Consider the following 27276-nt stretch of genomic DNA (forward strand, 5'->3'; position numbering starts at 1 on the left):
ATTCCGGGAGGAGTTTCTCCGCGCCGTGGGGAAGGTGCAGGGAAATGCCAGGTTACCGATGGAAATCGCGGCAGAAATGTCAGCGGTCGCACGCGGCTTTGCAGAAACCCAGCCTTTTGTGGGGATTTACCCGCTTTTGTAAATCCTTGGGAAAACAACCGAGGGGTCGTATCTTGTTTGGTTGTTCTGTGCCGGTGGGAGGAGAGCGCTGGCCATGGCGTCGGAAATGGCAAAACCATGACACGTTCTTCCTGTGTTTTTTACTTTCACGACATTTGCTGCCGGCTGCGGTACTTTGCACATCGCAGGTATTTTGTAGAACACGTTTAATGATCCAAAATTCGGAAATCTGGCTGGGACGGGGTCACTTTTGTCGGTGGCTTAACCTGAGTGTTGGACTCGTGGTGGTTTGGGCATCTGTATAACACAGGGAAGCGACGTCCCCAAAGGCGCCGAGCAGATGGTGTTTGCCGGTAAATAGGAACGAAAAAATAATGTGAAAATGATTAAGTATTTAGAACAGTGTCTTTGGGACGATGAGATATTTGATTATGAATTTTAAATGCTGGGGATTTGGCATGAAGTGTCAGGTTTAGTTTTGGGGACGTGAAGTAAGAATGAAGTGGTCTGATTGCGTTTGAAAGTTGCCAGATGATGAAAACAACAGCCAAGAGCTTATTTAAATATGAAATGAATATAAAGTGGCATTTGTGGGACTTTGAAGAGGGATTGTTGTGGAGAGGAGGCAAGTGGGGATCAAAAGTGATTGGGTTTTGAAGGAGGAATTCTAGAATGTTCTGCTAGGATGGCACGCATAGTTATCTTATTAAAAACACAGAAAGCAAACAGGTGATAGAAACAATATGTCAGATACTGTCCGCTGGATAGAGCTCCATAAATCTTCAACATCTGTACCCAATTATTTAGCTTCTCTGGACTTTTTTTCCCCCTGTAGTGCACATTTTTCACTATGAACTAATAGTGCATAATAATAAAGCGCTGGGCGTTTGCCAGCACAAACAGGGCTTTGGCGAACTTGGAGTGTTTGTGGAGGGAGAAAAGCAATGCAGCTGTTGGCTTGGGAGCGTGCCAGCCCCAAACCCACAGATCAGAATGGACGGATCCGCAGCTATTTGACGCGTCGTCGCTTTCTGTGGGTTTCGCTGCTGCGTGTTGTGTGTCCGTGGGGCTCGTGGGCAGGTCTGGGGCTTTGCACCTGGGAACTGGTTGAAACTGAGCGATCACAGGAATACAATCTATTTATTTGTGTGGTTGGTTGTTTTTCCTGAGCGCCTCACAGGATGGGGTTTGAGACCTCAGTGTGAAAAGGCTTTGGGAGCTCAACGCAACGATCCATAAAGCTCTCGCACCAAAACAGGGTTATTTTTTCCCATTTCCATCCCCGGGGTGTGCAAGGCTGGAAAAGCCACTGTGTGCCACCGGGGCCCTGTTTACGTGTTGTTTATAACAAGAATAGTTAGATATTTGGGAAGAGCTAAATGTCATTGGTTCGTTTGTTTGTCTGTTTTACTTAGAACTGAATATCACAGACCTCAGGGCAAAAATAAATGGTGGTGTCCTAGATGGGTGGGACGTCTCAGGTAAAACTGCTGGGTTGATCTGGTGTGACTTTTCCAAAGTCATTTTTTAGGCTTTTGTCCTGCTGGTGGTGAGCGCTGCGGAGGAATATTCTGGGAATCCTTTTAAAGCAGCTGAGACACCTGCGGTAATTGTATTAGCAACCTGACATGAGAAACCTGGAAGGAGTCGTTGCTATATCATAAATAAAATGATCAATATCTTTTATCTCACATGACGATGTGCACTAAAATACCTACCCCCAGAAAACCCCAAATTTAGGCTGTAGTTGAAACATCAAAGAACCAAAATAATAATAATAGCCAAGTTATTTAAGATGTAGCTTTTCTGGGCTTTTGCTCCACATCTGTCACTTTCTTTCCCAGGGTTTTAAATTCCATCCCGCCCGCTTTTTCCCCGCAGGATGCATCTCAAATTGTTTGGTCACAAGTGCCCTGAATAACGAATGGCCTGAATTTAGATGGCATGAAGGCTCTTTAACCTGTTCCAAAGGGCAGGGATGCGCTGAGGACCTACAGGCATGCATTTCAATTAAAGCAATTATGATATATATTTCCTTGCCTTGCCTGACTATTTTATCTATGCGTCAGATGAAGTCCTAAGGGGGAAGGTTTCTGTTAGTCTTGTCAGGAGTTGGCCAAAAAATGTGAGGAATGTGGGGAGGAATTAACAGCTGGTGTCCATTGAGAAGCTCAGCTGGGCACATGCAGGCGCTGCCCTTGGCTTTACCTGCCGCCTTCCCCTGGTTGGTGCCCACTAACCAACCGAAGATAATTCGGGGTTTGTTTTCATTAAAGAAATAGCAGCTAGGCTCCATGTGGTCCCTGTGACATGCCCCAGTGCTTCACCAAGTCTGGCCATTGAGAGGCAAAGCTTTGCATGTGGTTTGGGGTTCCCCATCGGAAGGAAATACTTGTTCTGGAGCTTTGAGCCTCTGGGACCAAACCCACATGGTTTCCTAGGCCAGGTCTTTGGGCAGACCTCCCTGAGCTGATGAGCAGAACTAGCTCGGGAATCCCGGTACCAAGTGCTGGTGTGAGATCAGATAGAATTGATCATGGAGTAACTTCACTGTCTTAAGTCTATTAAATCTCGGCTTGGGCTTGCTCCTTGGTGGGCTGGAGCTTGGTGTGCTGCTCAGCGCAGCTGTCGATCCGGCCGCGTTGCTGTTGCGTTAGGAAGCGTGTTAGCGAATCTTCCCTCCTTCCCGCCCCCGCAGTCTGGTTTTTGTTGTTTGTTTGTTTATTTGCTAATTCACAACCCACTGACTGTGCAGCAGGTTATCTCTCCAGGCTGCCCCTTTAAATCACTTCCATGCCTGCGTGGCTGTGAGATATCGCTAATAACCAGAGCCCAGAACAAAACCTCGGTGGTGAAACATCCTTTTCTCCGTGGGCCTCTCCCTGGGTGCGGTTTCCCGCTGCACTTGGGGGCAGAGCCAAACCAGCCCGGGCTCCTCTCCCCACGCCGGGACGTGTCATCAGGCCACCAGCACCTCCCAGTTTGCGTGTGCGTTGGTTGGACTGGGACCTGTACGCTGTGGAAGAGACTTCTTGAAGTAGCTGTTCTGCCCTGCTACATTCCCATTCTGTTCCACTTTATCAAATGCGTCTCAGCGCTTCAAGCGTGACTTCGGTCAGAAAGTAATTCAGCGCTGTTTTGTTCTGTGTGTGTTGGCTTTACGGTGGGTGACAGCGCTGGAAGGTAGCGCTTTGTATTCTCTGGTCCTCGCTCCCCGCTCCTGAGCTCCAGCCGCAACAATGAGCCGTCAGAGGAGCTGGAAGATTTGTTAATGAGAGGGCTGGGAGGGGTGCGGTGTGGAAATGGAGAGGGAAAATAAGTGCAAGAGAGCGAGCGGTTGGCGGGTGGGATCCTTGGCCTGCTGGCTTGGCAGCCCCGCTGCTGTCGGGAGGTCGGAGCCGTCGCGTCTCGGGTTCCGGAGGGCGACGGCGGGAGAAGGATGAGATTGTGCCGATCCCCTGCGGCAGCTTTGAGCTGAACCTGGTGTTCACACCTTGCACAGGCAGGTCCAGTTGTCCTCTTGTTGCAAATGTTCTCTCATTGTAAGTGTAATTTGTGCCCATCGCTTCTGTCAAGGTTCTTGGTAGGAGTGAGGAGTGTTGTAGAAACCTCCAGGTCTGGTGTTCTGATTGAAGACGACATGTTGCACAGCATCTCTTGTCACCAGAAACTTGGCTGTAGTGCTCTTAATTCAAATGAATGTAACAGGTGTAAACTTATATCTATAAATTAGACGTTAGGCAATCACAGTACTCCCGGAATGATCAAGCAGCTTCCCAGTTTGACATCTTTTCTGAGGGAACGTTTCATTTTCGGTTCCAGGCTGGCTGGCCGCTGCAGCCGGTGCAGCGGGTTTCCAAAGCCCGGGGCTCTGTTTGGCGTAAGCTGGGTCGTGAGAGAGCAGAGACCAGAAAATGGGAAACTCCTTTCCCGAGGGTTTTCAAACAGCACTTGAAAAATACTCAAACAGACTTTTCGTTCTGTTCCACTGAAGAAAAAGGTAAATACCCCTATAGACAGTTTCCCAGTATTTTCACATTCTTTTGGTGAAGGTCAACCCACAGATAGCTTCTGGAACACGATAATACTAAACGTTGTCCTTTAGATTCTCAGTGACTGCAGAAGGAATTTTTGGTAGCTTGTTTGGAAGCCTGTTGATAACCATTTCGATCCATCAGCCTTCCTGGCAGCCCATGAGACAAGGTGTCCCAGGTGTTCCCACCAGCATCTTCATCCATGGGTACTTGCAGCTGGATTCTTTAGAGGTGCTTGGAAAGCTCACCTTTGTGGTAGATATGGTGAACATACCGTTAATCCAGCCCGCTCATATTTTTGATCACTTTCTATTGGCTTACCGCCATCAGGTTTTTCTTTATCCAGAAGTTCAGGCAATTCCATAGTCAGAATTTTCTCTGTAAGTGTTTTATAGTACAACAAGTACGCGGGCTGTGGAAGTGCCCTCGCCTGCTGCCACCCGTATTCCTCGGCATTCCTCGGCACGCCAGCTGCGCGGGCAGATGAACCCTCTAAAGCCCCAGCATCGTTCAGGATGCTATTCCAGGCTCCGGCCAGAACGCAGGCTCTGATTTCCTGCTCATTTGTCACTTTTCGGTCTCAGAGAAACCAAGCAGCATTTGCCTTTGGATGGCCCAGCACCAGAGCAAGTCCGCACAGTTAGAGTGTTAACAAGGGGTAGATGCAGGGACGGAGGTGGGAGGGACGCTGGTGAGCTGGTCCCTGGCGGTGTTTCCAGCTGAGCCATCTGCACAGCGGGACACTCCCAGTTATCCCAGTAATTCAGCAGGCGCTGCCTTTAACTGACTTAGGAAAGACCTTGAAGGTGATGCAAGTGGTTTTTAAAAGCAATTGACTAAGAGCTGCGTGAATTGCAATCTGTGCGAATTTCTTTATTGACTTAATGAGAAGCAGAAACCCAGTTGGTGTTTCACAAGACAGTTTTCGGGTGCTGAATTCCATCTCTTTTGGCCACTTCAGATACCGAGGTGGCTTGTGAGATCGAGGGGAGCCGTGTTTAACCCGTGGGCCTCGCTTGAGCAGCCACGGACCTGCTGGAGCTGAACTTTACCAAACTGCGCTTAGCCTTGACTCAACTTGCCTAAACCTTGCCCAGCAGTGATCGTTGAAGGAAAACCATAAATACATGAGGAGGGAGGCTGAGTACTCCGTGTTTTCCTTAGAAACTGAATTAAGGAGGTTGTATTCTTCAAGCCTGGGGCGAGCACTCAGCACATGGAGTTTTATTCTGTTAACACAATCCTCATGCGTGTGACGTGCCCCAGTAACTCGGGCTGTGCCCCAGTAACGGGCTGTGCCCCCGTCCCGTCCGTGCCTGGATCCCCACGGACTGTCGGTCCAGCAGAGCTGGAGGAACGTGGCTCACGAGGAGCGTGTGCTGCTGCCGATGACCAGAGCCCTCCCGCAGCAGCTCCGCAAAATGTGTTTTCCATTCTTGGAGTGATGAGGGGAAAAGGAAGGGCAGTCCCAGCAGGGATTTGCTGCTTACTCCACCCTGAAGTGTTATGCGTGGTCATGTTCTGTTCTGCTTGATTGTTGTACTCCTCTTTAGTAACTTCTCTCAAAAAACTGACACTTCCTACCTAAAATGTCTCATTTTTTTTCTGGTTTAGTCTTTTCTTGGCTTGTATGTAGTCGGTGGAGGGGCATGGGCTTCTCTGGAGGGTGGTTCAGGGGCAATATCAGATCTAGGAAATGCGGGAACCCAGAGGGTCTCACCCCACAACTCCTGTTGCACGTCTGAGCTTGGATAAAACCAACACAGAGCCCCCGTCCCCACTTTCTGGTTTTAGGAGGCTTTTCAAATAATGGCGGGTTGCGCGCTCGGCTGGGTGGAGCTGCCTCACATTGCAGAGGACAGATTTGGACCCTGGGTATCAATTCATTTCTTCTAGAGCCTTCAGGAAAAAAACACTGGAATCCAGATTTGCTGGGTTGTGGGTGAGAAACAGTGAGATTTTGTGTCTGTAACGGTAGAGAGAATCAGACTAGAAGATTTGTAACGATCCTCGCTGTGACCGGAAGGTTTGAAATTGCCGTTTGGTTCAGGTTTACTGAGTAATGTAATGAATGTGCCGTGTGCTGTGGCGCCGGGTGCTCAGCCGTCAGCCCTGCGTTTGCCGGGCCGGTTGGCATCTGCGTCCCGTGTGCCGCACGTGTTGGTGGCGGGTGCGTGGCGGCCACCCCTGCTGAAAACACTGCATTTTCCAGCACAGCGAGCCCTGGCTTTGTTTACAGCGAACAGCGCAAACGCCTTTTGAAGTCGTTTCAATGCTTGTGTAGTACGTCCCCATCTCCCAGCTAGAGCGCGATATCCTGGGGACCGCAGAAGGAAAATAAGGGCCTGTAAACCGGTCTTTAACTCCCTGACTTCCAAGCGACGTGTTATTGGAGACATGTGGGAAGTAGATGTCGGTCATGAACGGGCTGCGCGATTTTAATGACCTTTGCACACTTTTCCAGCCTGTATTGGGAATAAAGAGGCTTCAGTCTCGCTTTGTTTGTGCATTCCTGAAGTGTCTGTTCCCCACACGCTGATTGTGGCATTTGTCCCTCCAGTAGCACAGCCCGTCCTCCCTTCCCGGTGACCTCTCAGGGCCTTGTCCTCCTCATGGCAGAGCAGGACAGCGGAGGAGTCCCCACCACCAGGGGGGCTGGCTCAGGAAGCAGAGGTGGGATCCCTGCAGTGCTCCTGGGTTGGAAAACGCAGAAACAGCGTGGTTGTGGTTGCCATAGCAAAGGTGGGATTGGGAGCCAGACCCTGCACGCAAGATGGAGAGAGGGTGCTGGAGTTAAAGCCTCACCGTTTTAGTACCTTTATTATTTTACAGTTGGTTTAGCGGCTGCAACGAGCCCAAATGTCAGTGGTTGTGTTGCCCGTGTTGTGCTGTGAGGACGGGGCAGCTTGTGTCTCTGGGAAGCGTGCAGGGGATACAACACGGAGCTGAGTGTGGGCAGAGGAGGTTCCTGTGGACACAGGTTAGTGCTGCTGGGGGGTTGACAGTCGGACGCGATGATCTTGAGGGTCTTTTCCAACCAAAATGATTCCACCAGCTCCTGAGGCTTCAGGTTGAGAAGTGGGTAGAATTAAGATGTGCATTTTCCAGCCTTTCTAGGCCGTATGCTCAGAACTTCAATTTTTCGGTTCTGGTCTGCAGACCTCTGGGTTTCTACCTACTTTTTTCAAACACTTTTAGAATTTGGCTGGTGGGGGTGTTTGAAATATGTATGTCATTTTGCATAAGCTTTGTGCAGCTCGGAAGGTGTCCCTGTTGACCTGGTTTTCCTTTCTGGGGAAGCTAAAGTGAGAATCTCACCCTGATGGGGAGACGAGATGGGGCAGGATGCTGGGAGCTTAGAATTCCCATTCTCCAGCTTAAATATGGCTTTAAAATGACATAAAAAAAATTGAATGTCTGTTTCACTGCTGTTATTGATCTGAATATCACTGGGTATAAATGCAAAGTTCAGTTACATCTTAATTAGATTTTCCTCTTGATAATAGGACCAGTAACCTGGAGATGGAAGGGTCTGTGTCCCGTTTTCCGCTCGTACAGAATTGATCTGAACTGTCTGCCACAGGCTGTGCTGTGCAGTGGCCAGGAACAGTCTATCTACACCAGTGATGAGACAATTTGGGGATTGCCATTCAAAATAGATTTACTTCAATCACAACGTCATAAAAACCTCTTGACAATCCTTAGATAGTAAAATGACACTAACTACAGCCCAGAGTGTTTCACAGAAGAATAGTAACTCTTGAAAAAGTCGCGTTTACTTTAAAGATGAATGTAACTATTAGGAAGTAATTCCAGATGTGTGGGTATGGCACAATTTTAGTGATCATAGTCTTGGCCTGTTTAGTGAATGACATTATCGCATTTAAAAGTAGCCAATGAATTTTTCTTAAATGAATTCATTCGTCAGATGGTCAGAATAAAGCTGTTTATTTTCTATTATCTGAGAAACAAACAGAGCAGAGTCTTGTTTATTTATGAAAATAAATACAAAAGGTCTGACCCCTGGATATTGCCTTTGAAAAGCGTCTGAGAAAACGTTCTTCCTGGTAGCTGCTTCTTTCTCCAAGCCATTTCTTCTTTTTGAAGAGAATGCCAACCCCCCGCCCTCCAATGATGCAATATATTTTAAAGAATGCTTTGAAATGAAGTGGTTTGATCTCTTTAGACAGACGTGAGGTCCTCTGGTATTGTATCAAGTGCAGAAGGCCATGGAGTGTTGTATTTGTTGTCAGTGAGCTCGTTTCTGTTGTTCTCCGAATTAAGACTGCTGGGGATGTTGACAGCTGAAATTCATGTTACGTTTTGCTCTCCGCAGAAAACACGGTTCCATTATTAGGCTGATATTTCAGCTTAAAGCTAGGCCAGGATGTTTAAATGTTTAAAGTGCCAGGCTTAAAATGAATGTGTAAATGTGTGTTACATGTATGTGTAAGTTACGCACACAGGGTTTTTTCAGCGTACGTCTTTCAAGCGCAGGGCTAATTTTATGGATGACCGATTACACTCAAGGTCATTAGTAATGAACGTGGCTATATTAGGAGCTCCAGAAGAATTCTGGACCGTTTCTCCCCGTTACTCTCTGGCCAGTCGCAGACGGCGCTGGTGTTTCTGTTTGCCAGATCACTCAGAAGCGAGATTTGCTGGTGTAGCTGCAGCAAGAAGCCTGGAGCTTGTGTTTATCTCCATCCCTGTCCAGAGGCACCAGGGGGCTGTGCTGGGCCAGAGCTGCAGCCCAAATCAAGTAAAATCGTTTTCCAGCACAGGCTTAGGGTGCCGGTTGCACGTTATGTAGCTGGGTCTTTCTTCAGAAGAAGGCAGTGCCGCTTCTATTTCAGTCAGGGTGGAATTGTGTTATCCTCACCTCGCCACAGAAGCGCTTTGCTGCAAGGGGCTTATTTTTATCCGTGCAGAGTGTCTGCTCCCCCGGCTTGGTGTCGGCCCGTGGAAGAGGCGCCGCTTTGATTTGCAGCATCTCTGCAGGATCCGAACGCGGATGTGGGAGAACGGGCCCATTTCATGCTCAGTTTGGCTTTACCCGGGGTAGATTTTGCTCGTGTGATGCTCAGGAAGGGAAAGAAAAGTGATAAAGCAGCAAGTTACAGCTGAATTTTTTCTGGATCCAGTTCTGTGTACGTCTCAACACTGATGATACAGAAAGAGGTGAAATCTTGTAACTTCTGAGTTAGCATGTCGCCGCATCCCATTTTTAGGGTCACCGCTTTTATAGCGTGAGCTGCCGCATTTCCAGTGGCATATCTGCTCGTCTTCGTGGGGCACTGATGGATACAGCAGGCCGAGAGGATTGGAACAGAAACTGCTGTAGAACAGTCTGATTCCACTCGTTTATACCGTGGGTATTCCGTGGATTTAATTGGAATTAACCCTGATTTCTGCCTGCGTACGGGAGTCACTGGGAGGCTTTTAAAGCCCGGGTTTGACACTAGACGGGGATGAGCTGCTGAACGCTCTGCAGAAATGTTTCAAATGGGACTTAATCCTTTCCCCATCTTTGCTGCATCCTTTGTTCATAGCAGCAGAATCCATGGGGAGATGTCAGCCTGGGCGTGCGCGGCGGGTAACGTTGCAGAAGCCTTTCCCAGAGCAAGGTTTTTTCCGTATTCTTCGGGTCTGTTGGCAGCTCACCATAACTAAAGCGATTTCTTCCCACCTTTTGTGAAGGTTGAATCGCTCACAAACGGGCTTCGCTAACAGCTGCTTATGCAACAGCCTCGAGCGCGGCTCGTTCCCCATTTCTGTGCAGAACGAAGGGATTATTTTGCAAGTAAATACATAAGGAACGTTCCCAACCGCGGCGGCAAACGGGAGAAAAATCAACCCGTCCTTTTTTATCCTAGAACCATCTGGAAAATGAATGCCTCTTCACTGCGCGGGCAGCGGCAGCAAAGAGGTTGTTTTTTCCCCTGTGAGCTGGATTGATGTCGTGTGCAGGATATGGACTGTTTTTGGGCGGAATGTGGGCGTTTTCCAGCCACCCCCTTGCCCGGGCCGGCGGCCCCGCTCCCCGGCCGCCAGGTGGCGCCACCAGGGCGGGAACAGCCCGCGCCCGTGTCCCCTGGCCCCGGCTGCCAGGGTCACCTCGGGAGGGCGGTTGTGGGGGGAGGGAACAGCCGTTCACCGGCTGCCGTGAGCCCGGGGGCGGGAAACCGCCCAGCTCGGGCTCAGCCCGGGCTGAGGGGACCGAGGTGACCGACGCACCCGGGCTGAGGGGACTGAGGTGACCGAGGCGCCCGGGCTGAGGGGACCGAGGTGACCGACACACCCGGGCTGAGGGGACCGAGGTGACCGACACACCCGGGCTGAGGGGACCGAGGTGACCGACACACCCGGGCTGAGGGGGCTGAGGGGCCTGAGGCACCAGTACCGAGATAAAAGTGCAACATTCACGAAGGAGCTCCAGGCTGTGACTCCTCGTCTTCTTTTTTTATATATATTTTTTTCCTATTTTTTGCTATTTTAAACAGCGCAGGGACTGAGAGCTCACAGGGCTGGGAGCAAAAGGAAGCGAACGGGTAGATCCACAAAATGGAGATTTTTTTTCCTCAGATAGTCTTCTAAGCCTTCCTGTAATGTGACCATTTCTATTAAAACCCAGTCATGCCCCCTTTCCTAAACTGCATTTAAAAATAACTGTTATGTTTTTATAAAGGTGAATTGTGTGTGACCTGGGGTCTCTCTGAGCAGGGACTTCGGAGGGGCTGGGGTGAGGAGGGGGCGACATGGCCGCTCCATTACCCCTGCGCGGGGAGAACGTTGCGCCTGTGCCCCCAGGTCCCCTTCACCCCATGACGGGGAGAACTTTGGGCCTGTGCCCCCAGGTTCCCTTCACCCCATGACGGGGAGAACTTTGGGTCTGTGTCCCCAGGTCCCCTTCACCCCATGACGGGGAGAACTTTGGGTCTGTGTCCCCAGGTCCCCTTCACCCCATGACAGGGAGAACTTTGGGTCTGTGCCCCCAGGTCCCCTTCGCCCCCACAATGGGGAGAACTTTGGGTCTGTGCCCCCAGGTCCCCTTCACCCCATGACAGGGAGAACTTTGGGTCTGTGCCCCCAGGTCCCCTTCGCCCCCATGACAGGGAGAACTTTGGGTCTGTGCCCCCAGGTTCCCTTCGCCCCCACGATGGGGAGAACTTTGGGTCTGTGCCCCCAGGTCCCCTTCGCCCCCACGATGGGGAGAACTTTGGGTCTGTGTCCCCAGGTCCCCTTCACCCCATGACAGGGAGAACTTTGGGTCTGTGCCCCCAGGTTCCCTTCGCCCCCACGATGGGGAGAACTTTGGGTCTGTGCCCCCAGGTCCCCTTCGCCCCCATGACAGGGAGAACTTTGGGTCTGTGCCCCCAGGTTCCCTTCACCCCATGACGGGGAGAACTTTGGGTCTGTGCCCCCAGGTCCCCTTCACCCCATGACAGGGAGAACTTTGGGTCTGTGCCCCCAGGTTCCCTTCGCCCCCATGATGGGGAGAACTTTGGGTCCCTGCCCCAGGCCCACGCCTGTTCCTGCAGCGTTCACAGCCCCTGGTTTAACAGCCATTTACAACCTCCCTCCTCTCCTAGAGGAGGAGGTGTTAGGCTCTTTTATATTTAGTGCTGATAAGTACATGCAAATTCCGATTAGAAGATGGGGCATGCATACTAACGGTATCTTGACTGCCTGACAGAGGAGAACCTCATGTCAAGAGTTGCGTTGGTGGGCTACCATTTTGTTGCTAGGGAGAGATCAAAGCAAATGCATCAGTTGTTTTTATCTGATTAGTTAATAAATAAAGTCAGTATTTGCATGTGAAGTCAGTATTTGCATGTGAAGAAAGAGATGCTTGTTCAGATCTGTGTTAAAAGGCTTCTGCTGGTCAAATGCTTATGGGACTTTTTAAGCATTTGCATTTTTTTTTTCCTCAGAATTTGCACTGTATTGTAAAGGTGTTGAGGTCTTTTTTGCACTTGGGGTTTTTATTCGCCGAGCTATCCATGGCTCCATACGCTTTAGCCAACATTCACAGATTTGTAAAGTCAACAGGCTGCTTTTGAAAATAACCATTGTGAAAGTGTTTTACTGCACCCATTCATACATGTTCCACTTTGTGTGGATTTGAACATGACACTTCTGCATATAAGAATAGCTACTGGCTTGAAATCTTGGTTTTGTCAAGTAGTTCGTTTTTTAAAGAGGCTTGGAGCGTTCAGTTGCTTTCTCATTGGTATCTCATATTTTCTTGAACTTGTACCTGCATTTTGAGTAAAAGTTATTGATATTTTGAAACCAGAAGTCTCAAGCTTGTATTTTACTACTTTCTTCTTATATATATCTTCTAAATGATTCTTATGTTTTTTTGCTTTACAGAGGTTTTTAAGAAGAATCTGATGGTGAGAACAGGTTAAGAAGACTCAGGATGACGACAACAGTAGCGACAGATTATGACAATATCGAGATCCAACAGCAGTACAGCGATGTCAACAACCGCTGGGACGTCGACGACTGGGACAATGAGAACAGTTCTGCTCGGCTGTTTGAGCGATCCCGCATCAAGGCCCTGGCTGGTGAGTTCGCATCGCGTGAGCAGAGTTCTGGTGCTGGATGTATGTGGTAGTATTGTTTCGATTGGGTTTCTGTGTTTGGGCAGTGACGTTGATTTCTGGATTTGGAAAAAAAGCAGAGGGATAACAAAATTCTGCTTCAAAATCTCTTCATTTGGAGGTGTCAGAAACATCTCACTTGTTCCAAAATGGAGGAGTTTTGTAGGCGGAGACAGTTGTCATTTAGTAAAAAATGCTGGAGCTACAAATTTCTACCAATACATTCAGTCTTCTCCTGAATTACGCTCTCATCAGCAGACAAATGAAATTTGATTTGGTCTTTTTTTTTTTTTGTCTTTAAAACATTTGATTATTGCATATTAAGGGCTGTAAATTAACCAAATTTGTTTATGCAGCAAGGAGATTATGTCATGTCCCCTCAGCTCTGAGGCATTGCCCTGCAAAGCAATTTTCATGCGTTCTGTAAATGATTTCCTGACTTATGGTAGCATGCCCACATTCCTGACCTCTGGACAAAATGCCTTGCTAACATGGGACATACCGCGAGCACGGAAAGCAGCTCAAAATGTGCTGGGCTTTCTGCTCGTGAAATCTTACTGACAAGGACAATTTTAAACCCAACACTTTGTAATGTGTTGAAGGAGGTTTATTAAATTAAGCGTGCTGAGGCAAAAGTATCATGTGTTCCATTTGTGATTCCGATGAGAGCGAGTCGGGAGCGCAGGGCGCCCTTTGCCCTCTCGCTGCCGGCCGGGGGGTGGATGAGATGCAGAACCCCATTACCTGTAGGAACGGGGCAGGATCAGGTTTGGGCCGAGCAGCAGGGAAATAAAGTAGTTCACGCAGGTGGGCAGAGAGCAGATCGGATAACCCTTACCGAGGGTGGCGATGGTATCGACTTCATGGAGCTGCTCACAGAAAGGATGTGTGCTAAATTTTGCTGTATTTAGAAGACGTGTAATTACAGCGGGTCTCATACAGTGTGCATTTGAAGTTACAGCTGAAACGCCCGACCTGGAATGGGGCTGTGCGAGGTGGGCTCACAGGCAATGCCTGTGGTGGTAGGTTGGTATAAACCGGCACAAGATGAGAAGGATCTTAACCTTTTTTTAATATTTTGATATATAGTTTGCTCTTGTTTGAGGAAGAAACTGTATTTCTGTCACGTCAGTGGTTGTAGGTTGTATTGCGTGCCTTGGGTGGGAAGTGCTTCTAGCACAAAGCTCATTAGCTGCATGTGGGTCCCAGATCCAGCCTTTACTGCAATTGGCTGGTCTGGTTACTTTTATGGCAAGCAGAGCTCCCCACCTGAGTAATGAATAATAAACATGAAACTCTTATTTCAAGGAGAAGTAACATAAGGAAAGTACTTGAATTATTTAGATAACCTAAAACATATACCAATGTCAAAGCAAATAATTTTGCTCAAGATTTGGTTCAGAGCTATATTTAAACATTTTCCCAGAGTATAATGTATTTATATATTTTCTTAATAAGTATTACTGATTGTTATTTTAATTTGATACATTTCATACCTGTAATTCTCTGCTGTTAGTGTTGAGAACGCTGTGTGCTGCCAAAACCTGGCTTAGCGTACTGCACTGCTGCAGCACTGCTTGAAAGCCTAATCATGCTGCAGGGAGAGAGGAACGAGGAGAGGTTTCTATTGCAAATGAAAGGTTCTAGTCAAAGGCTGCGCCGGGGTACTCCTGGCACCGTTCAATGCATGTTTCTGGGTGTGCTGTCTGGTGGGTAATCTTCCCGTGTGTGTCCCCCAAAAGGCCCTTGCAGGTTTTTAAGAGCTGCAGCCTGCAGCAGCAATAATCTCTGTCAGTTGTGCTCTTTAAATTGAGACAGGCTCTTTCTGGAAAGGTGTGCTCTGGTTCAGCTGCTGTCACAGGGCCGGGCACGATAATCGCTGTGTGGAAGCCTCTGGCTGGTGGTGCACACAAAGCCACACCGGGTGACATCAGGAGGCTCTTCTGGGCTCTAAATCCCATCAATTTGACTGTCTGTTGCACTGGCACTTTCTCCTGGGTGAATTTCACCGCTCTCTGAGCAGGGCCTGTGTTTGCTGAGTAACACTCCAGCCTGATGTGGATGTGCACTGGCTCTTTGTGGGCACGAGCATCTTGCTGTATCTGCAAGACTGGCCATCTTCTGACAACAGCAGTTTTCTTCCCAGAGGTCCTAGATCAGTTGTGTCTAAAGACTGGATGTCCAGCTCTTTAGTATGTCTGCCTTTTATTAAAGTGACAAGACAAAACACTATCAACATCTTGCAGTTTATGAAATGCACTTCTGTCATTATCTTCTTGTCCTAGGATGGAAGGTTTCAAAACAAACAGGCACTGGTTCTTTATTCCCCATCTATAAGATGCAAAGTGTTGCATTCAGAAGTAGAACAGCCGTAGTGACTCATGGCTCAGTGTGAATCTTTCTGTTAGTGAAAACATCCTCTGTCCACATTCTTCAACAAGTTGTGAAATGTGAATGTGAATGTGAAATGCCTCTTCTGTGAAGCTTCCATCTTGTATCCATTGTACTGTAATTTAAACGAAACTTCCGTTAAGGCAAAGAAAGGCAGAGAGTGAGCAGGCAAGAAGAGAGTTCTGTGGCCAGAGTCTGATACTCTGTTCTAGAAAGAACCGTAATGGCCCCATATTCCGTCAGGGTATTGAAATATTTAAACAGCAAAGCAGCAGATGATGGGCAGAACAATCTGTGATCAGAACAGACAATGTGTTGGAGAAAAGCTCAGTTAAAGCAGGAACGATATAATAATGTTGGAAAAACGCTACTGGCAGCACAGCAGCTGATAACAGGTATTATTAAAGTGGTCTGTATACCCTGAAAACCAGAATGCGAAGGATTGGTTCAATTTTAAACAAATCATCTGGGAACTCAGCTTTCAATCAGGATTCAGATTTGAAGGGATATGCAACCAGATTGGTTGCCGTTCGTGTTGAACTAACTCGCTCTGCAACTGATATGAGAAGAAGGTAACCGATCCCTACTTCATAGAGTAAGATATCCCGCTGTAGGAAATCAGCTTTCACCTGTCCTTGTTCTCTGTGGTTCTTCAGAAGGTCTTGCTGGAAGATCAGGTAATTCTACCTGCTCTGTAGAAGCCAAAAAGAGATCATGTTTGTGTGAAATTCTTCATTCACAAATCCTCAAGTGTTGGATTTCGTCTCTCAAGGACCATTAGCTAACAAGATTTGCTGTGCAGCGCCTCGGTGCACAGAGTTCTTATAAAAGCCTTAGGAGATAGTTCAGTTGTTCAGCAGCATTTTTCCCCCTCGTTCTGGGACTGTGACATTCAGATGTACCACGCTCGCCATCTCGGACGCTGTTTTCAGGTTGTACGAGAATTGTCCCCTCCAAAACTTTCCGTTTCTTCAGTTAGCTAATTCAATATTAAAAAATGCTTGGCTAAAGTTACTCGCTTTTCTGCTCATTTGTATTTCGCCCTTTTGTCCTCTGCGTTCACCTGAGTGACCAGCAGGTCTGTGACTCAGCTGCCTGGCCCACGAATGGAAACAGTTTCGAAGTTTACGAAATAACAGAGGCGTATGTTGTGGGCGCAGGCAGGTGAAGCTGTGCATTCCTGTCTCAGCTCCGCCCAAGGGACCGTGCACAGCTCAGGACACTTGGTCGTGGTGCACGGAGCTCACGGGGAATACAGGTGAGGAGACTGCATTCGTCATGCAGCTTTCCTTAGTTGTCACAAAGAGAAAACAGGCTTGGAATTCACGCCTGTAACTTAAATTCTCCCAGAAGCAAAAGGGACAAATCATTGAAATGGTTACTGAGTTTATGCTGTTGAAAAGTGTTTCATTTTAGAAAAGATGGAGAAAAGTTGCAATGGGGAAGTGCGGGGGCTAGTTAGCCCTTTGAACCTTGATATTTAAGGCATTCCTGCCAGAGCTCCAGTGCAAAAAGTCAGCAGAACAGCCCTCCAAAAAAGCAAAAAGAAAGATCCTGCCTGTTGTACTCTTCAGGTATCACACACCTGCTTGTCCCTGCTCTCTAACATTTCTCTCATAGCAAAGTTGCGACTGTTTTACTCTGAGTAGACACTAAAGGTAGAAAAAATCTGCACGGTCAGAATGAAGTGTCAGGTCTCAAGTCAATAAAAAAGGACAAAATACAATGATTTAGAGGTTAAGAGAATAAATCTTCGGTTCATTGTCGGCTTTGAAAGATCGTACTGAGAATAATCTGCAGTACATTTCATGAATATCCAGTACCTGAGCTATCTGGGACTTGAAAATCAGTGCACTAATTTTAATAACAGCAAGTGGTTAAGGAAAGAGAATTCAGCAGTATATTGGTGCTTGTAAATAAAGTTTGAAGGACATGTGAATGATTCACTTGACACTAAATAGAAATAAAAACCTTACAGCGGTTAAACTGCGGATGCATCTTCTCAGCACTGGCATGGCAGTGCTGTTTATTAGTCTGTCTTTTTGTTTAGCAGCCAAGGGCCTAATGCAGACTTAGGTAAGCGTGAAAGGGCTTATTTTGAAAAATCTTATTTTGCTCAGATAAGAGCTGATGGAATTATTGCAGCAAAAGCTTTTCCAAATATTGACCTCACCCAATGCTTTCCCTCTGAGTTTCACTCTGGAACAATTTCTCCACTGGAGTTTGTAAGCTGCAATACCTTACCAGAGTCTGTAGGAGGCTGGTTTTAAATGAGAAGTATAATTTGGTGTGTTCTGTGTCATCATGCAGCCACGAAGGGAGAAAGCGTGGCAGTGGGGAAGCTGCTGTCCCCACGCGTGTCACCTGCGTGCTGGCTGTGACTGCTGGTGAACACTGATCAGAAAACAAGAAAATCTTAGCCCATCTGTCACTGCCGATTAATGTGTTAGCTTTTGAAGTTGCTGGTGGAAAGCTGTTTCTAAAGCAAATAGCAAAAACCAGGCAATAAAAAATATTTTGCTCTTAGCTTTTTGTTTGTAAAGGCCATCAGTAGACTGACCCAAAACGAAGTGTCACTGTATGTCTATGGTACATACAATAACTTTCAAGTAAACCTGAACAACTTGTATTCAGTGATGTCCCATCAAAAACATAATTTGGTACAGAGGTAATTTGTATCTCATTCCTATTGTAATGTGATTTTGGTATAAATTATGCATAGTTTGGGGGTTTGCGTGCTCTCTCTCCCCCTCTTTAGAATCAAACAGTGCAAACTGTGTGGAGGTGTATGTGGGATTCTCTGCAGTCTGATCAGATCCCAGATGGTCCCATGTAGCTTCCTGAGTACAGAACCAAGCTGCTGAAAAAAGCACCACGGAAGGGAGCTGAGGGGTCTTCTGGAATCGTGCATGCTTGTGTTCTTCATGGGTAGTAGCTGTGATTACTTGGTAACAGTGATGCAGGAGAGTGATTGCGTCCTGGTGAATGACTGTAATCTGGCGCAGATTGCTTGCGCAGGACAAGCGGAGATGGAAAAATGGGTTTTTTGCTTCTTTGGGAAGGGAGCAGAATAGGAGCAGTTGCTGGCAGCCCCGCTCTGGAAAGTCTGACAGCTGCAGTCATTTTATGTCTGATTAAATTCTTTCAAGACTAAGCAATATTGAGTTGGACCCGTCCACAGGAGCGCCCAGCATCCTGCCAGCAAATGGGCCTGTATTGATCCACCTTTAGATCTTGGAATTCCTGTGCATTAAGCTCCTGGACTGGAATACAGGTTCCATATCTGCTGCTCGTCATTTCTTGTGGAGAACTCCAAATCCACACCAGTCCTTGGGCGCAAAGGGCTGACTCTATGCTTGGAATGCAAGACAGTAATTTAGCAAAATAAGGTACGAGAGAATTCTGTACTGTAGTTAAGTGATTAAATATAAAAAACCATCTGTACCTAGGGGAAGAAGATGGGAAACTAATATACATGTGCTGACTCTGTGTGGGCGTGTGCCTGCGCATATCTGCTTTTAGGCTGTTACTGATGAAATACCATGAGAGTAATCCTGAAAGCAGGTAAATAAACCTGCTTTATCATACCGGGTATTAGACACAGTGACACTGCACTGACTTCCACAGTGCGCTTCCTTCCTTGTGCTGCTTTGAGGTGAGGACTGAGCCTTAGCTCCCAGGCTGGCCCAGCACAGCTCTCTCCTGTCTGGTTTAGTTTTCGTCATGCACTCATCACCATGGCACCGGGAACGGCTGAAAGCACCAGGGGACGTGCTTTTGGCTGCCAGCAGCGCCGAGATGAGCGAGATGCCGCATTGTGCTCAGCTGAAGCAGGGACAGGGAGAGGCAAGGCAGGATTCCTGAAGGGGAGTGAAGCGCTCTGGCTGCACCAGCTGCTCAAGGAAAAGAAAAAGACTGGGAGCTGAAGCCTCCGTGCAGTTAGTGAGAGCTAAGGCAGGAGCAGTAGTGGAGCTGGGGTAAAATCACACTGCAGTTGGTGGTTTAGGAGGAGACCTACCAGCCAGATTGTCACTGGTATGAACTGGCATCTCCTCTGGCTTCTGTGAGACCGCGCTGACTTACAGCAGCTGGAACACGGCCCATCATGGGAAACCTGAAAACACTATAATGTTCTTTGCTGTTGGAATCAATGTTTTGGGGATATTTAATTCAGAGAAACCACGGGACCCTTCATTGAAACGATGAGATTATTTTTAGATATTTTGCTGAGTTGTCATAATGGAAAGGGTTTCTAATTTATAGAAACTACATCCCAATAGTGGCAATATTATTTTTTTAAAATTATGACTGTTATCAGGGATAAGCTTGGCTGTGGATGCATTTCAAAGCCTGTTCAGGAGCCTGTAATTTAAAAGAAGTCTTTCCACAAAAAATGCGTATGCAGAAGAGAATGTTCTCGTCTCATGTCTTCAGCATCTAACTAGCGATGTTACTCTGTTTATTTCATTTATTCAGCCAAATCTGCAATGTGCCTTGCATTTTTCCTTCTGTTTGTTGCTTGGATACTGCATGAAAGCACTCCCTGAAGTATAAATAATGTCTAGCAGAGCATACTGCAAAGCGAAATTCGATACAGGATTAAAAAATGTTTACTAATTTCTGTTAGCCTTGGAGCTCTTCTAATGGGGAGAGATTAGTGATGAAATCATTCTCTCGGATCAGAGCTTTGATTCTTATCTTGAGGTAATATCCTGGAGAGAGAAACCCCGAGTGCCTGGAGATGAATTGCCTTGGAACTGGGCTGAGGAGCAGACAGGTAGAGAGGGTGAAGAAAATTCGCTTCCACGTTCCACTTTTCCAGTTTGTAGCATTATTCCTGGCCGTTTGGGGCTCTCCAAGTGAGCCGTGCTAACACTACTGTTTTTTTTGCCAACCACTTTGTATGTGCCTGTGGTATAATTATTTTTTTGAAGTTTTGCTTCCTTTAAATATTGTGAAGCCTTGAGGGTGGATGGGTGTCAGACATGGACAGTATTTGTACACATAAGTGTATAATATATTATTACGTTTGTTCTAAAGTGAATAATAACTTCAGAAGTTTCAGTTAGTACTTGTCAATTGATCACTCAGGTTGTTTTGCAGAGATAGACAGTTCCCAAGTGGGGAAATTTTGAATATAACCAGAGAGATGTCTTCTTCATTTTGGCTTTAAAATGAGGCTTTCGACTCATGTTTCTACATCTAGTGTGTTTAAAACCACAAAAACCCAAACCAACAAACAAAAAACTTCCAGCATTTTTTTCCTAATACTTCCTTCTCTCTCACTTTGAATGAATGACAGATCAGCGCAAGCCTGTGCTACCGTGGCTTTTCTGGAACTTTGTTCCTTAGATGTAAGAGGATCTAAAATTCTGTAGGAAGCCAAATTAACTTCAGGGGTTTCTAATTTAGGGGCTTGAGCTCCTCCAGTTATGGAATTGGGAGAATGGAGAGCTCATGTTTTATTCCTCTGAACTGACCGTGTGTGAACGTGGCTGGTCACAGTCAGGATGGATTTGTGAACATCACTGTGGTTTATGTGCTTTCTGTTGTAGCTGCGTGAAGCAAGGGAAATAATATAAATAAATACCCTGGCTTATGGAGATTTGTAAAGATCAGTGTGTTCTGCGTCTTGTTCTCACCCAATTTCCAGTTTTGCTCAGGAGTAGCAGGAGATTGAATTTTCATGCCTGAGTGATTATGGTGGAGCAACAGTGCGTGTTCTGTGCTCGTGGTCAAACTGCAGAAAAAGAGAAAGCAGTGCAGAAGGAAGGAGAGAAAAAGAGGGTGGGAATATTTAGCTTTCTTTTTCCTACATATGAACGTAGATGCAATTCAGATAGAGGAGGGAGAGGCAATGAATGTAGTTCCAGCTTCTGAAAAAGTACATTAAAACCCATAAAAAAAAAAAAAAAAGAATTTTCTGGATGGAGATGCAGAAGTGTTTTCATGCCAGAATCTCACAGAAAGGGGGTGTGTTAGGTACGTTACCTGTGTATCATGTTTGATTTTTAATAGACTCTTTAGGGGTTATTCATGCAAACCGGGGAGCAAACCAAGTGCATTTCATGGGCCACAACCAAAACCTGAGAGCGTTCGAGGGTTTTGGGGCCAGTTTCTGTGCTGTGCCAAGCCCAGGGAGCGTGGGAAGTGGCGCAGTTCAGAAGAGCCCGTTAGGACTGGAGTACAATCCAGCACAACCCGCAGCGGCTCCCGTGGCCCTTTTCTGCGGGCTGTCCTGGCAGGCGCTCGCTGCTGCAGGTAGCAAGGACACGCCGTTACAAAAGTCATGTCAACTTTCCTGTTCATCTGGGACTTGTGCAAACTGAAACCCGAAACTAGGTGGAACTGACCCAGTTTCGGTAATAAATTGATATTCTGGCCTGATTTGTGAGAAGATTCCCAAAGGTTTTGTGCTGCTTTGGTGTCAGACGTCACAACCTACAGCTTCATCTGGAACCCAGAGCTGGTTTGTGCCTGGGACTCGGTGCAGAGTTGCTGGAAGGGCAGCTTGGACGTGGCAAAAGGAGAACAGACCCTTCTGTAATACAAATACATGTCTCTTGCTTTTTAATCAGCCCCTTTTCCATATGTTTTGGTTGCGTTGGCTCTCCTGAGCCCAGAAAATACATGTGGATGGGACCTGGAGGACCAAATGCCTTGGTGTTTGCCAATGGCCTGAAATCCCCTTTAAACAGAAAGATTGAAATAACTCTCTGAAATAGAACTCTTGCTTAACAGCGTATCTCTTGTTTGTATTTATTTCCCCTTCTTCTGAGACAGTTGTGAAGTATTGCAGGAAATGGTGGGTTTATAAGGCAAATGGTTCCATTCCCACTAATACCTGCAGAAGAGGTAATTAAGTTGGCACACTAATTTCTGCTCAGTGTGTGGGCTGCTTCTGTCTGTGTTCCAGCATCTTAGATATAATCTAGAGGGAAAAGAGCTAACTCTTCAGGATTCATTTGATGCAGATTGTCAAATATGATAAAAAACCCTATTTCCTATTACATTCTAGAACAATCTGCAACCAACCCCGTCTTTCCTTACTCTGCGTATATAGGAGAGGTTCTGGTTTTGCTGCGTAGATGAAGGTGTCAGCAGAGAAGTCAAGACACACAAAGGTGAATTGTGAGTTTTCAGTTCGTAGCTGGGGTGCTGAGGGGATGTGTAAGAACTTTATCCTCTTTCAGGAGAACAGCAAATGTTATGTGATTTTTTTTTGGTGGCATTTTAGGTTAATAAATCATCCTTTTTATCTTGTAATTTTTTTCTAGTTAGTCACCAACTGGAAAATTTACAAGAGCAAATACGAGTAAAGAGGAAAGACAAGGGTGATGATTAACCAGATTCGTAATTATTGAAAGCTCTGGTGTGCGTTCTGCTTCCCATTAGGAAGATAATTGTCTTGTGTGGAGTTGTAAAATCGCATCTTTCTTTCAGAACGCAGCAGTGCAACTCATGCGTTTGTTTTATGGTACGCCGGCAACATTTTGTGCGTTGCTTTCTTGGGTTTTTGCATATACATTAAGTGATGAATCCGTGTCGAGTGTGGGCCTGTTTTGGCCATCGAGTCTGCCGTGTGTGCTGTCTTCATTGCTGACCCAGGAAAACCAGGCAGCGTTGGCTGAGTTTATTGGTGGAACATAGTGTAGATTGATGGGTGGATGAGGTCGGCAGGGAATTCATAGCTCTTCCAATTCTAGTGAGGCTGTGCAGGTAATATTAACACTGCACTCTTAACCAGTTATTTTCTGCAAAAGTTATGAACTGGATCCTCAGCCAGGAATTTCTTAGAGGGGTTTTTGTCTATGCTGTTTTTGAAAGGATGCTAAGATTTTTTCTTAAGGGATTTCTTCTAGGTGAGAAAAGTGATAGTTTTGTTCAGTCTTAGAAACATTGACGATTAGGGACTTGGATGAGAATTTTTCCTTAGGAACAGTAGTTTTTTCCTTTGTGGTAGGTGCCCATTCACTGCAGCAGCAATTTTCAGAACCACCTTTTGTATTCTGGTGGAAGCACCTGCCTCCAGATGTTGCTTGTACATTCATAGTATTAGTGTGGTCAACCTCTTGTTCTGCTCGAGGCCTTGCAAAGCTCTAATCACGTCAACTAAGTCACACTTTGCCTTATGGCAACGTGGATGATCATTAGTGCTTTTATTTACTCTCAACAAATATACAAAAATGCAAGCCATCATTACCAGTTGAGTACTACGGGACAGGCACCATTCAAAAAGTGCAAGCAAAAATTATTTTGCAGATATGGGAGAAAAGCGAGAACAAAATTTAGATGGGAAAAAGCCAACAAACTCCTTCCCTCCCTGATACATTAAATGTAATATGTGATTATGTCCTTATTTTTCTCCAGCGCTGTAATCAGTGATGAATTACACCATGGACAGTTTCAAGCTGTGTTGATTCGATAAGCTGCTCTTGGACCAGTGCTCAAAAGTTATCTATGGCTTTAAAGCATTAATTCCCCTCCATAACGTATTATCTAATTAGTATTGTCAAGGGGTTAGTCAATTAAAGAGGAACAGAGAAAATGAGTAGATACCAGGTGTAAAGAAGGGCAAAAGCGAGAATCTTGTGACTGACTCAATGCATTGCCACATCGCGGCAGTAACCAGGTCTCAGGTTGACTAATTTGGATTCAACAGCAAAAAAACTCAAATTCCAGCTTTTGTTCAGTATTTCTTGGGAATCCTAAGCTTAGCAGATTCACTTGTCCCATTGGGGACAATCTGGCATTAATGTTTTATGACAGGGTGGGGAAAGCCACTGCATGTTTTATATGAATCGAAGCCAAATGATTATTTTTAGTAGTTAATGTTTTGCTTTTGTAATATTTTGCTTTTAAATATTTTTAATAATGGCCACGTGCATCAGTGTGTCGCCTGCCAAAGGTGCTGGGAAACCTTTCAGCTGGGGAAAAGTTCCTGGCTCCTGATTTACGTCTTTCACGGTGTTAAAACTGCTTCAGCTCTCCCGTCAGTCGTTTGGACTTTAGTTTTACCTTGTGAGCTCACATAGCAACACCTGTTTGCTGAAGGTGGGACAGAAAGGAGCTGATACGCCTGCAGGTAGGGCCTGGCCGCCTGCCCGCTCCCGCGGGGAAGGGCTTCGTTTAATTATAACATAGGTCAGGCCTCGCAAAAGCTGCTGGTGGTGGAAAGCTGCAGGAAGAAGTTTTGTGGCGGAAATAAGCCTGTACTTGTGTGCTGGGTGAAATGCGCTCCGTGAGTTTGCATTTGTATATTAACAGCTCAGTTTACCGAGCTCTTTCCCTGTAAATTTTGGAGCCTTTTGTATTTTTGTGTTGTCCTTCTTCCACCGCAGCCTGGAGAGCCCCTGGCCACAGAGATTATGGGAGGAAGGTTGAGCAGGAACGGGGGCCTCGCATTGTTGTCTGCGGAGCAGCATCCTGCCCGCCGCAGCCACCCCGCAGGTGCTTCCTCAGGCCCCCCTTTCGCCTGCAAACGCACTTTTGGGGCACAAACCTGCGGAACACGTGTCCCCCAGGCAGGGGACAATCACTTTCTTCCCTGGCTTTGTAAAGTCAGCCTTGGGCGGCTGGGTAGGCCTTAGTGGCACAAGTGTAGGCAGTGCTCAAAAGATTGAAAGGCAACTTTCAATAATTTTTAGGCTCTCCTTGAGGTCTGCTGTAGTACCAAAAGCCTTGTGTAAATACAGCTGTATTGGTACAAAGGGCTTTGCTGAAATATACTAGTAAAAGCCCTTCTGTATCAATATAATAAGCAACTCTGCGCTAGGGCTGTGGTGTTGTTTTAGTTAAACCAGTCTAGTTAAAAGCCATAAATATTTTAAGTGTATTTATGACTTTGCCAGCGATGTGCCAGGCGTTTTCAACAGTCCACGTGTTTTTGGAAAGCCCAGCTTTGGTTGGGAAGTGTTGGCTTCCATCACTTCTCCCTGAATTAGTGGTGGTCACGGTTGGGCTTCTTGCACGTTTGTTCCTCGGTGTGTTGGTGATGGCTGGTTGAATTTCCACCTTATGCCGAGCAGGAGCTGGGGCTGGACTGAGCTGCTCCCACAGAAATTGTCCTCACATAAATTACTATATGACTAAAAACTTGTGAAACAACAGTATCAAAACAAAGGCAACATTTTGAAATGTTTAATGAGGGGACAGAGTGGGAGGAGAAGAGAACATTGATTCCATCAGAAAGGAATTTGAAAATGCAGGAAAAGAAAAAGAGAACACATTTGTGTGAACATTCTCAGCAGTTTTAAAAATGAATAGGCAAATGCTGTATACTGAGAATATGAATGTGGAGTTGACCTTTTCATTGCAGTTATGAAGAAGTGAGGGGTAGAAGCTGATGTTGCTGAGGGAAAACCGACCTCCTGTGTCTAATCCCACCTGCAGGAGCTGCCTGCTGGTTCACCGCTATACAATACGCTGCTGCTGCGTGTGCTGATGTTACAGCAGGTCCTGAGGTGCCAGGCAGAGGCAAGGCATCCTCTTTCCCTCCTGCCCTCCCCCTCCAGCGCACAGCCCAGACGAGCAGTAATCTCGCAGTAATACCCAGCATGCTGATAAACGGACAAGGAGACGCATACACAGGGCACGTCAAAATCCTCAGTACCGACAAGCAGCGTAAAACAAAGCGACAGGCGTTGGCTGTTTAAAGAAGCTTTTCACAAAGCTTTCGTTTGTTCTCAGTGTGCTGGAGCGTACATCTTTCTGCGTCCCCTTCTCGCCTGTTGCTAAATACTGAATGAGCGCTTCTGTGCGTGTGTTACTTTTTCAAGCGAACAGTCTTGCAGATAAATAAAGAAAAGTGCCCTCCTTTTCATGTGATAGTAATCTGAGACTTTTCCGTTACATGAGGCTCTTAACAAAAGATTGTAATTCCAGCAGCTCTGCTCAGGAAGATACCACCGGCCGGCGCGGCCGCGGCGGCGCGTTGGGAGCGGAGGGCCGGGGACCCCGCTCCACCTCGCTGCCTGGGGCTCGGGGCGGCCGCGCTGCACCCGCCGGAAGAACTCGCTGCAGCTTTGCATGAGCCGTCCTGCTCTTCCCCTGCTCCGCCGCCCCTTCGCCCTTGGTACAGCCTTCGCTTCCTCCACCGGGCTGTATGGTAATCGAGTGACATCAGCCCGCGCCCGGGCGGCTGCTGGTTATATTACAAACCAGCAGAAAGGTCTGAGGTGTGCGCGGCTCCTGGGAGCGCTGGCAGGGACGGCAGCGCCTGGCTCCATGCTGCTTTTGCTTTGGGCTGAATTGCAGGCTTGCTTTTACTTGATTTACTTTTGCTGGAGCCAGGCAAGCATTTGAAAGCAGATTCGAGCACTTGAGAGTTGCCTGTAGTGGAGTGGGGAAGAAAAACCCAACCCTCATGGTGCTTGAAGTTTGAATCTGTTACAGACAACTTACTGCCAACCCGCACTGCTGGATTTTGAACCGAAGCTGTTATTTACTTAGGGCTCAGCGAGAGCATTTTCTCTAGGGACCGAAGCCAAACTACCGAGGCAGCTGGGATTTACTTGGATGTATGGTAGAGAAACCTGTGGTTCCTTTATGCTGCAGTTCATCCTATCCCTGTGTTACCTGTAAATGGAATTACAAAAATCCACCAGTATGCCCGGGCCCTTGTCCCCAGGATACGCAGCTCAGGTGCCGTACAACTACAATCAGTTAGAAGGAAGATTCAAGCAGTTGCAAGGTAAGGCTGTGCTGTTTTTTAGTAGGTGTTGCTATGATATGATCCCTGTAAACATGTTAGTCTGGGCTTGTTCTCATTGCATCAAGGTGTTAATGAGGCCAAACGTGGTGCTGTGGGAAAAAGCTTTGTGTTCTTTTCAGAGATACTGTGGGGCTTTTATCCCTCTGAAGGTGTCCTCAGCCCGGCGCAGGGTTAACATGCGTGTCCAACCTCTGAGCCGCTCTGCATTACAGATGAGGACTAACCCCGGCTAAGGGGCTTAGAACAATAAGGGGGAGAGTGAGGAAGTGGTCTTTCCACTTATTTTTTTTCCTTAAGTAAAATACAAGCATAACTCTGGAAATTAATCATAAACTCCCAGGTCCGTTCGGGTGCAGTTTGCAGTGCGGGAGCCCTCTGTAACTCCCTGCGTACCGCCTGGAGAGGTGGG

At 46.9% G+C, this 27276-nt stretch overlaps 1 protein-coding gene across 11 annotated transcripts in view; it reads left to right on the forward strand.

Annotated features, from left to right (window-relative positions):
- Positions 1-27276, forward strand: part of SPTBN1 (spectrin beta, non-erythrocytic 1) — a 152731-nt gene that overhangs the window by 60400 nt on the left and 65055 nt on the right. For 9 of the 11 annotated variants that reach the window (XM_082049478.1, XM_082049477.1, XM_082049480.1 and 6 more), the window contains one exon: positions 12531-12727. In XM_082049478.1, the coding sequence (XP_081905604.1) occupies positions 12580-12727 (148 nt within the window). In that variant the 5' untranslated portion in view covers positions 12531-12579. Of the gene's footprint in view, positions 1-12530; positions 12728-26365; positions 26847-27276 lie in introns of those variants that run through there. The other 2 variants (XM_082049479.1, XM_082049487.1) reach the window with 2 other exon arrangements.

The sequence above is a fragment of the Streptopelia decaocto genome, assembly GCF_964273445.1.
Source record: "Streptopelia decaocto genome assembly, chromosome: 3".
Classification (NCBI taxonomy): Eukaryota; Metazoa; Chordata; class Aves; order Columbiformes; family Columbidae; genus Streptopelia; species Streptopelia decaocto.